General features: G+C 43.6%; 1 protein-coding gene across 4 annotated transcripts in view; it reads left to right on the plus strand.

The window, feature by feature from the left end:
- LOC107391048 (uncharacterized) overlaps positions 1-11,748 on the plus strand; it is a 48,245-nt gene that overhangs the window by 27,096 nt on the left and 9,401 nt on the right. For 3 of the 4 annotated variants that reach the window (XM_070545261.1, XM_070545263.1, XM_070545262.1), the window contains 4 exons: positions 8,456-8,633; positions 10,352-10,406; positions 10,537-10,627; positions 10,727-11,148. In XM_070545261.1, the coding sequence (XP_070401362.1) occupies positions 8,533-8,633; positions 10,352-10,406; positions 10,537-10,627; positions 10,727-11,148 (669 nt within the window). In that variant the 5' untranslated portion in view covers positions 8,456-8,532. The remainder of the gene's footprint in view (positions 1-8,455; positions 8,634-10,351; positions 10,407-10,536; positions 10,628-10,726; positions 11,149-11,748) is intronic. The other variant, XM_070545264.1, reaches the window with a different exon arrangement.

Raw genomic sequence — 11,748 nt, forward strand, 5'->3', positions numbered from 1 at the left:
TGTGTGTGTGTGTGTGTGTGTGTGTGTGTGTGTGTGTGTGTGTGTGTGTGTGTGTGTGTGTGTGTGTGTGTGTGTGTGTGTGTGTGTGTGTGTGTGTGTGTGTGTGTGTGTGTGTGTGTGTGTGTGTGTGTGTGTGTGTGTGTGTGTGTGTGTGTGTGTGTGTGTGTGTGTGTGTGTGTGTGTGTGTGTGTGTGTGTGTGTGTGTGTGTGTGTGTGTGTGTGTGTGTGTGTGTGTGTGTGTGTGTGTGTGTGTGTGTGTGTGTGTGTGTGTGTGTGTGTGTGTGTGTGTGTGTGTGTGTGTGTGTGTGTGTGTGTGTGTGTGTGTGTGTGTGTGTGTGTGTGTGTGTGTGTGTGTGTGTGTGTGTGTGTGTGTGTGTGTGTGTGTGTGTGTGTGTGTGTGTGTGTGTGTGTGTGTGTGTGTGTGTGTGTGTGTGTGTGTGTGTGTGTGTGTGTGTGTGTGTGTGTGTGTGTGTGTGTGTGTGTGTGTGTGTGTGTGTGTGTGTGTGTGTGTGTGTGTGTGTGTGTGTGTGTGTGTGTGTGTGTGTGTGTGTGTGTGTGTGTGTGTGTGTGTGTGTGTGTGTGTGTGTGTGTGTGTGTGTCAGAGATAGCAGAAATGTGACAGGGTTAAGCTGCATCCTCCTTTCCTCTCTCTCTTTACCTCCCTATCGGTCCACATTGTTATGCACGGTGCAGCACGGTCCCGCCGGGCAGCAAAGCTGTGGTCATGATGCGATCTCTCGTTTCCTTCCATGAGCTTCTCTACGCGCCTCAAATGGTCTTGCCATATTTTGAAGACATTTTGTCCTCCGTTGTCTTCTCTTCCTCCTGCGTCTGTCACCAGCATTTATTTTTGTCCATCACAGATTATGTCTGGATCAGTGACCCATCCTCAGATAGCTGGACTGATTGATTCAGAAGTGGAGTGTAAAGAGAGAATGACTCTTTCACAGCTTGATGTTACTTACAGATCGCTGCTGAAGAGGTGTCGTACGTGAAAATGTTTCAGCTGCAGGTCAGAGCTGTTGGCCTCTATAGCTGTCTTTGCACAACAGTCATACGCTTTTTGTCTAAACTCCTGTCGTTGTTGGTAATAATCACCTTGTTGGGTTTATAATTTGATGGCAGAGACTAAGCTCCGTGTGTAGCAAGGACGTTTCAGCATGTGAAAGTCAGACAGCATTTACTAAAATTGAATAGAAGCAGGCTTTGCTATTGTGATGTGAGGAGGAATAAGAGGGTTTTTGATAAGTAGTTATGCAGGAGTGAAGGCTGCTGTGAGTAGGAGATACAAGTGGGAGTGACTAGGTTAGCTGGAGGCTCAGTCAGCAGAAGCAAACTTCTCCGAGGTTAAAACAAAGACAAATAATGTGGTAAACCGTGCGGGACACACGTTTGTGTGATATTAATTGTAGTGAAGATGTTTTTTTTTTCTTTTGTTTACCATACTCACGCCTGTTTGTCTGTAAGACTATCGTCTCAAACCCAGTGTTGCTTTTTGTGTCTCATGTCTCAACTTAATAAACACTCCAAAGTAACGCTGGCTATTTTTAAGGCCAAGGTTGTTCTCTCAAGACCAAACAAGATAGAACCATGACATCAACCTATCAGAACTTTGAGTTAGTTTTGAAAAATGATGCAATTAAAAGAAAATAATTGAAACTGTAAAGAGAAAATGATGACTTGTTCTGGTTTCATGTGCGGGTTTGAAAACTTTTTATCTTTTAGCTTTAAAAATATATTTTTGTACATAAAACCTTGTAAATCTTCAGCAAATATTGTTATTTTATTGCTAAGTTTAAACTTATGCAAAAAGGATAATGGCATTCAAAAACCATGCGGATGAAGAACGCTGCAGTCAGCAACAAACACCAAGAGCAACCCAGTAAAAATGTTAATGCCGTCTGGTTGTGACCTACATCATGTTCCATATCACTGATTTTCACACACATGAATGTGATTAACATGTCCTAACATACTAGTTATCATTTACAGCGACATTGCCCTATTTGTCCATCTTTGTTTTCCTTGTTCTTCTTCATTCAGCAGTTCTTACCTGCTAATCAATCAAACTCAGGCCCCATTTTGGACTGGATCACTCCTAGTTATGGATAATGTTTTCTTTAGATGTTTCACAAAACTTCTTGTTAGAAATTCAAAGATATTTCAAAATAAACATGACAGTAAAGCACTAGACTACAGGAAATATTTTTTCCTATAAATACAGAACAAAACAATAAAAACCTGTTTTAGACAGCAGATTCAATACGGATCCACTGGCTAAGATAAAGAGTTTTCATTTTTGCTTAAAGGGACACAAGGCAGTTTTGGCTTACTTTTAGCTTCCCCTAGTGTCCGTTTGTAGAACTGAAAGCAAAACTATCTCCTCGCTGTGCGTTTGTCTTTTTAACACCTTAATCCAGGGATTCCCATAGTGTGGTGCGCGCACCCCCAGGGCTGCCGCTAGGGGGTGTGCGAGGTGAAAAGTGTAATGGCTGCGGAGCTCAGAGATGTCTGTCAAAAGTCACCATTAGCGTAGCCAGAAACTCATTTGTGGGTGGGTCTAAGAAAATGTAAGTGGGCCCAATAAACGTAATTGAAAACAAGTATATTTTGCTTGTGTGTGTGTGTGTCCTCCGCACATGCCCTAGCTCAGGGGTCGGCAATCCGCGGCTCTGGAGACGCATGCGGCTCCTCCATCCATCTGATGCGGCTCTCTGTGCTTGTAAAATAATGAATGGATATTTAATTAAAATGCTTTATATTTTACTGCATAAATTTTACATCTGTAAGCTAATTCTAAATGTAAAGATTGTCTGCGTAAACCTGAACAGTTCCAACCCGGTCTACTGTGTGACCGGGTTGACGCGTCTCGCTTGTGCGTAATCATATAGGCGCTTTCTGAGCTGAAGACGATGTGAGATTCTGGGACTCTCCTCAGACGCCACATTAGAGACAGAACAAGCACATTTCAGCCAAAGTTTCATCATCAGGGAACATTTTCTAAGTGACAAGTCTCTCTGAGAGTCCGGGTTTGGAAAACTCTCTCTTCAGTGGAAGGAATCTTCCCGCATGCGCTCCGGTTCTGCAACGCGTTCCAAGCCCCTCTCCACATCTTCAGCTCGCTGTGCACCTTATGTACGCGCTGACTGAGCGGTTTCCAGCTCAGATGTTCAGAAGGAAATATTTTCTTGAGTGATTTAGCTACATCTGCGATTTGCGAAACGAATAAAGTGTCAGTTCGTCTGCATGCGTCGGGGTAATTCTTTCTATTCTTTCTCCGTCAAAATAAACGGCCAAATATGGGAACTATCCGGTCAACACAAGCCCTGCTTTTAACTGTTTTGTTTTCTTGTGAAAATTGTTGCAAATTTAACTTGATTAACACCAGAGCCAGGCGCACTGCGCCGTTATCTCCGTCGCTGTAAATGAGGGAAAAACAAAATGATCGTATCCTTTTCTGACCTTCCCCACCTACAAAGTTTAATTACAACAATCAAACGTGACAGAGCCTGGATTTGTATTCTGAACAGTCTAAACATGTTTTAAAAAGAAACGTATGACAAAAGTGGCACCTGCTCAGTAAAACTACCAACAAGGTGATAAATATCAAAATATTGTAGGCAGAGACGGGCTACAACTTCTGGATCCACTTTATATAAATTGTTTTATTGATTATCTTCTTATGAAAGATAACTTTGACGTACACGAGCGACCGGTACCAGCTGCTGTCACCTGTTGTGAGCAGCGCTCTGCTGTCTGAGGGTAGGCCCCGCCCACAACGTCGCGGCTGCTGCGGTGTTTTCTTTACTGTGGGAAGCGGTAATAATGGCTCTTTGATGGGAACAGGTTGCCGACCCCTGGTTTAGCGTGACGTCTGATATATGTATATATATATATATATATATATATATATGTATATATATATATATATAGCCATGCCCTGATGTGGGGCTGGGGGGTGCGTCAACATGGTCGGGACATAGAAGGGGGTGCGCGGCTAAATAAGTTTGGGAACCACTGCCTTAATCTAACAGCTGAAATGTCTCCCCAGCCTTCGTTAGTTTCTACAGGAGTGATTCATCATTAAATTAAACAAATCAGCTGTGTTCAGAATTTAAGACATGCAGGAAACGAGCTGGAACCAGACTGCAGCGCCAGGTATGTCAGCTTTATTTTTTCTAAGTACCAACAGAGTGGCCCACCACTCTGAAGCTGCAAGTGGAACATTCTGGCCACAGGGGGCGATAGAGGCTGGGTGGCCTTTCATTAACCCTGCAAAGGTGTCAGCAACAGTTTTTTTTGAAAAAGGAAATGTCTATTTTGTGATAATTTGCAGTTAATTTAACTCTCAACAGTTTTTAGGAACAAAACATTAACGCAAAATTGAGTTTGAGTACTTTATGATCTTTGTTTTGGATTTCAATACATACGGGTTAGATTCTTATAAGCAGACTGAGATCAAAAGTTTATTTTAGATATTATGTAGCGTTAATATTGGTTTTTTTCACTTTGATGAGAATCCTGTTCCTGGTATTCCCTCAAATTCCTGAAACTCATTGAGAAGTCAGGAGGAGGGAACAGTAAACTGTAGAGAAGCGCCTTCTAGCCTTCTACTCAAACACATCATTAATTTTAGATGATTGTAGGGAAACACCTGAGGTTAAACTCAGATTACTTCTGTACTCTGCTTGTCAAAAGCTGCCCAGTTTGTGCTTTTTACAGCATTTAGCTCTGCAGGAGCTGGAGTGAGTTCTGTTCCGGTGCTTCCAGTAAACGCAGCTGACGCAGACCGAAACTCTCATGATAACACATGTAACATCAAAGGTCATCCTAAAACCTGTAAATGTACCTGATTACTAACATTTATTAGAACAGAAGTCTCACTTAACAAAGTGGCTCTGACAGTTGCTCAGAAGATATTTAAACATTTTTTTAATTGATCAAAAAACATCCATTTCATGAAATGAATAAAAATGACTTTAATGCTTTCGTTTGCACAGGAAGTGAGCATTCTGTTAAAGCTGTGATAGTGAGGCCATATTGTACGGCTTGCACTTAAACATGAAAAAATGGATTTCCTGGCCAGAAATCCATTTTAAGCGACCAACAGTAGAATCTTTAATTAGTTTTAGTTGGGCAAATATTGAAAAATAACAAGACTAAAGAATCTGCCTCCATCGTTCAGCCATGTTTTGAATTTCAGTTTCTCTGTAGATTGCTTTGCAAAGCCCTTGCATAACCAAATGATTCCTGTTAGATTTGCAGCATCAAAAATCTAATGTTTCACCGTGTGTGTGTGTGCGCGTGCGTGTGTGTGTGTGTGCGCGCGCGCGCGTGCATGTGTGTGTGTGTGCGTGCGTGCGTGCGTGCGCGTGCGCGTGCGTGCGTGTGTGTGTGTGTGTGTGTGTGTGTGTGTGTGTGTGTGAGACCTCAGAGGAAGCCTTCCACGCTGTGGTTGCGCTGCACTGCTGCATCTTGCTTTCTTCTGCTGCGTACATCCGCCCCTCTGTGTCTCGTTTTGACCTCGTTATTACCCTCGTTACCGTTAGCATTAGCGACTGCACCCTCTTTGATGATCGCCAGCAGCGGGCGTCACTGGGGCCATCCTCTCCGCTGTCACCATCATTCTCAATATGCTGTTATTATCACTGTCGCCATGATTTCTCCTAATGTTCTGAAATGAAGACAGATGCTGGAATAAACACTCCTGAACCCTAACTCTGCGTCACTATTGAATGTGCTGCAGGGGCATGGTACCCCACCCCCTACCCATCCTCAGCCTTGATCAACACTTGTGGGCTTCGCATACTGTTAAGCCTGCTGCCAGACATGTGCTCCCATCCAGCCTGGTGTTCTCTGGCACTTCAGAAAGGCAACCCTCGTATGTGTTTCTCCTCTGAATATTTCAGAGGGGAGCTGACAAAACGCAGACAGAAACAGGCCGCTGATGACCTCCTTCTCATCGCCTCCTCCATATTTCCCTCTCTCTGCATCCCCTTACTTCCTCCTCTCATATTCTCCCCATCTTGCCCGCTTTTTCTCTCCCAGTTTAAAGGTCTCATCTTCGTCTTTCCTCTCCTCCCTCCCCCCACTGTGCATCACACTCTCCTCTCCTCCTTCCTGTTTCATGTTTTAAGTGTGCTCCTCTTCTTCCTCTGTCCTTCATCCCTGTTTTTCATGCATCCTCTTTCAACTTTCATCTCTCTCTCTTGCTCCTGTGTCTGATCGTCTCTCCTTTTCCGTTCCCTTTCATTCACCTTTTTCCATCTCTCCACTGTGATGTACACCGCTTTCCTGCCCGTCTTTCTGTCTGTTCCTACAGGGCTGTCTAAGGCCTCTGCTCGGTTAATTCATTCGCCGTGCATCGCCTCACATATCTGCAGGGTCAGGCAGGCACACAGAGAGGAAGAGGAGAAGAAGTCTGGAGATAAAAAAAAAGAGATTAAGTTTTATCGTCAAAACCAGAAAGTAAGAGCAGGATTGCGAGGTGTTGAGGTTTCTGTACATTTTTGTAAATCGTGTCATGACCTGGTTCTGTGCACTACTTGCTTTGTCAGTTCTTTTTGCTCCTGATCTAATATTTCAATCACATTGCTGCCATTGTCTCAGTCTCTGCTGGAATGAGCAGCATGTGTGGTGCATGCATACATATACTCCTCTTTAAACGCGCTCTGCTGATAAATCAGAAATGATGCACATTCTTAATTGAACTGAATCTATTCTTTGTTGAAGTGACTCTTTGTGCTGCAGTAGATGATTTCACCAAGTCTTTCTAGGCTCAAATGTGGAATAATTACCTGCTGAATATATACGATGTAGACTTTGTTTTGGCATGTTGTTGGAAGGACCTGATTAATGATAAAACACATTTATAAATGCAGGAAAAACTCAAAAACTTGTTTTAACAGTAAAGAAACATTTAAGCCATTTATGTGTTTTTGTTTGTTGCTGGATGACTTCTGGAGAGATTGTTTATGTTGTAATGTCCAGCAATGGTCAGTTTTTAGGTACTGTTTGACCATTCAACATCTGGTCAAAATAGAGACACAAGACTGCATGTGTTCCCTTTAAATTGGCCTGCCTTCATCCCACCAGCTGAAGCTCAGAGCCTCTCTGCAGCTCTGAACACAGATAACGTATCGTCAACAATGATGTTCTAATGGCAGCAGTGTCATGTACACATTATGAGCATTATAAGCCAGTGGTGTTGATTACGTGGTTATTCATATGTAATTTTATAGTTTAGTGAATAAAACCAGCAGAAAAATGGGTTCAGGGTAAGCTGGAGTTTCTTAATAAATCTGATCAAACAACCCTGTCCGGCAAAAATAACAGAAAAGTTTATAAAACAATCATTTCTTAAATTCCTGTATTATTTTGAAGGTCAGAGCTGATTTAAGACAGACTAGCAGTTAGCTCATCAGTCAACTTTGTTCCTTTACAAGGAACCAAAGGAGTCCATTTGCCTTAATTAGGACCTTAGGTTAACTCTGTGCTTAGTGACAGAACTTCCAAGCACTATTCTGCATATTTTTGTCATCATAGTGTTTTTATTTTTTCCTTTTTACATATTTTTGTCTATGTTCTGCTATGTGTGTTTAAAACGCTCAGGAGGAGTTAACATGCGGTCACTAAATCTCTGACACTGTAAGCACAGTGGGTCGCAGGAATAATGATGGCTTGTTAGCACGGCTGCGTAAATGAAAGGCGTTGTGTCGCTTCTGAAGAAACGTTGGAACAAGAAGCAGAGACTTTACTGCTGAGCTGACCTGGTTCAGTGGCAGTGTGTGCTCTGTTTGGCACCTGTTTGTGTTCAACTTTCACTTTAACACTGTAAATAAACAGATTCTGATGGTTCTTACATTACACGTAGCATTACGCATATACATTATAGCATCATGTAATCAAACCTACTGCAGGAACAGCTCTTGGAGTTTATCTTGTCTGACATGACAGAGAAATGTGTGTGTTTGTGTATTAGGTCTCCTGTGTTTGAGTTGCAGCAGTTCAAAATTTTAAATCTTGTTGTCAGTGTTTGAGTTTTCCTGCAGATGCGATAGATGATTTCCTCACAGTGTCTCAGCAGCACGTCTGGTCCAATCATCTCTTCCTTTAGAAGCTCGGTTGTTGTTTCTTCCTGTTAAACCAACACCAGAGTCTCTCTGGCTTAGAAAGAGGCTGATGAAACTGTTTTTGGCAAGCTCATAGCCTCTTCCTTGTAAGGTGTTCTATTTTCTGTGCATTATTCGAGTGAGTCAAAAATAGAAACTGATATGTCAGAAAGAGACAGTGATAAAAAGCCAGAGGCAAACCAACCACGCGTGCACGCTCACACACAAATGCATGGGCACTTTTTTATTTTTTTACCATGGCTCACTCTGAATTTATTAGATTTCTTTTTTAATCTCCTGTGTCACTCATGTGTTTCTTTTCTCTTTTCTTCTGAATCTTGCAGGTTTTCCTGATCGCGAGGCCTGATTTGCAGAGCTGGAGCTTGGTTATAAAGGAGGAGGGAGCGAGCGAGCCACAGTCATGGAAACCTACAAGGACCTGCTGCTCCTGGGAGCCATCGCAGCAGCGTCTGCCTTCATGGTCACCATCCTCATTGTTCTTGTGTGTGTAGGCTGCCAAAGGTAAGAGGGTGAACCTGATGTGGATGGGTTTCTAGTGGTGACACCAAAGGGCATAACACACACTCCAGCCAAATAGATAGCAGCATTGTGCGGGTTTGTCAAATGTTTGAAAGTAAAAACGTTCTCATTAAGAATTCAGCACAGTTTTAACGTCCTTGTCGTCCCCAAGTGATAAATGACCCAACAGCAAATCTCTTCCTGCACTAAATCCTCAAAACAAGTGTCCTTGTTGCGTTGTCAGCTTTTTTTAAACATGCCAGCCTCTGAGGGAGAGTTTAATTGTCCTATATGCTCACAAACATCTCTTTATGTGTGAATTTGGTCTTACTCGACTTGTATAAAAAGATTTGGGCTATGGAACAAACTATAATAAAGTGATAACAAGTACAACAGTCAGTTTTATCAGCTCTGTTGAAAGCTTTGCTTCTGGGATCCCTCTCATCATCATCTCCTGCTTTTATGTGTCTCCACTTCCTTGAACTCTTCTCCTCCCTACTTTCTCTTTCCCTCTGTTTGTCCTCTCAAGCTCTTTCATCCCTGGCTCTGAGCAGAGTGGCAGTAATGAATGTTAATGGCTGTGAGTGTCAGCTTAGATGAGATGATTCTTACAGGACACTGAGGAAGAGGAGGAGGAGGAGGCAGGCCAAAGTTGGAGTTGCCTCGCGTCATTTCTCTCAAACAAACTCCACATCAGGCAGAAGCTCCGGGACTCCCCGCAATCAGACTCTGTGTCAGAGCAAGAAGCAGCTTCTTTTTTTATTTTTTTAATCCCCATGGACCAATCAGAAGCTGTGTTGCGGCTTTGTTGCTATGGGATACGCAGATAAGAATGTAGGAAAGTGTCGAACCAGCTTTTTTCTGTGGGACTAAAACCTCACAGCAAGAGAATATTATAGAGTATAAGCTCCCAGATGTAAAGCATGTGTTACTGGGGTGATTTCTGTGAGGTTTTTTTTTTCAAATTGCATGGATTACGGTATATAAAATATTGTGCTTCTATGTCTCTTTTTGCCTTAAGCTGCCTCATTTGCTGTATTGTTATGAAAATCTCCAGGGGAGCTCTCTTCACCTTCTTATTGCAGCCTTGGGGATACAATGACCATATGTTTGCACAGAACAGCTCCAGTTTGCTCGAAGAGACAATATCTTGCTCCAGTAACATGGATCTGACACAATCTCTCCAGCAACTTGCATAATAAGATGACGCAGCAGGGCTCCTGCACCTGTTTGCAAACCCCAAAGCACTATTTATTGCAACACTATGTTTTGCAGCACAGCGGTGGGATCTCACGCGTGAAGCGATGCACGCTCGCATCCTTCGAAGTGAAAAGGTGGAGCGCTTCTCACAGTCGCACCTGCATGGAGGAGCTTTTTTCTATGCCTACTTCATCTCCCACAGCATATCAACTGTTTCCTGTAGTCACGGTCACCTCCAGGGATCCACAGTGATGCATAACACCTGCAGAGAAACATCTGTTTTAAAAGCAAACTACAGAAAAATTATTAGACTTTTTTTATCTGGAAAGCGAATGCAGTGAAGGTCATCTTTGCTTTAAAAGAAACCTGAGTCATGCTCCATCCACTGCTTGTTTTATCAACCAAGGATTTTTGTGCCCTAACTAGAGTTGGAGGCTGATAATATCTATCTGCTCTGGGTGTGTGTTTCTCCCTCTGTCCATGGGCTTCTGCTGACCTTCCTCTCTTTGATGTTGTGTCAGGAAAAGCAAGAGCAAGCACCCCCCAGCCGGAGAGAAAGGGACTTCTGTAAATATGGTGAGACATGCTTTTGCTTTTCTGTCTGCCTCCCTCTCTGTCACTGTCCTTTCTCTCTCTCTGTGCAGATGTACATGCATGTGTTTACACGTATTGTCTCCATTAACAAGTGAGTAAATGTGTGTGACAGCAGGGTACGCTTCGGCATCCGAAACTGAACTCCATGAGTAAATCTGACACCAGGTTGCATGAGATCAATCGCTTTCCCTGCAATGGTAACTGTAAGTAGTAATTAATGTTCCTACATGAGAAGAAATAACAAATTACTCTGAGCTAGAATCAGTCTCATACCTTCCAATGCTTTTGTCCTTTCTCTGCAGCTGTTAGTAAGAGCCGCCCAGCCAGCATGGACCTGCTTCTCCTCCACAGCCGGCGCTCCCAGACAGACCTAAGGCCCTCCCATGCACGACAGCTCCCTCAGATCCCCACCAGCCCTCAGGGATCAAGCCAGGGAGGAGGAGGGGATGCAGGGGGTGATGCTGGTGGAGGAGGAGGTGGTGGAGGGGGAGGAGGAGGAGGCGCGGAGGCTAGAGACCACACCTACACCGAGGTGGGCCTTCGCAATAACCCGACTCCTAGCCACTACCTCGACGATGGCCTGTATGAAAGCGTAGCGGTTCGGGAAACTGAAGCAGGTCCCAAAGTCCCCTCTGCTCCCCCGTCCACGTCATCCAGCACTCCATCAACTGTCAGAGCAGCTCAGAGCCCTCCGGCCCATACTAACGGCGCTCGCAATGGAAATGTACGCACACTCAAAGACACACACACACACAATGGCATTTGGTAATGTCAACTGACTTTGTAGCTTTGAAAATAAAGTTAAAGTCTGATTTGCCATCATCACACACTGGTGAAACTACGTCTCTGCATTTGACCCATCCCCTCGGGGAGCGGTGAGCTGCAGCAGTGGCCGCACTCAGGAACAATTTGGTGGTTTAACCCCCCAATACAACCCCTTAAAGTTGAGTGTCAAGTGAGGAGGCATTGGGTCCCATTTTAAGGTCTTTGGTACGACCCAACTGTCGATCTCCCAGTCTCAGGGCAGACTCTTATACCACTTGGCCACTGAGAAAGGTCAAACGCAATCACAATCTGGTTTGATGACATCATTTCTTGTTTAGTCAACATGTGAGATGGAGACAATGCTCAGCTACTGTTACACCAAGTTTCACCTCCATCTTTGTAAAGCTGACTTAGTCACAGTCTTTTGGTGTTTGGTCGTGTCAATTAGCGGCTGTCTTCACCTTGAGGGGTTGACTTCAAAAGTTAACTGTTGCACATGTTCATCCAATGCTTTGTCTCTCTACTGGTTTATGACAGAACAGAAAGGTCTCAAAGTCAC

The sequence above is a fragment of the Nothobranchius furzeri genome, chromosome 15, assembly GCF_043380555.1.
Source record: "Nothobranchius furzeri strain GRZ-AD chromosome 15, NfurGRZ-RIMD1, whole genome shotgun sequence".
In the NCBI taxonomy this organism is placed as follows: Eukaryota; Metazoa; Chordata; class Actinopteri; order Cyprinodontiformes; family Nothobranchiidae; genus Nothobranchius; species Nothobranchius furzeri.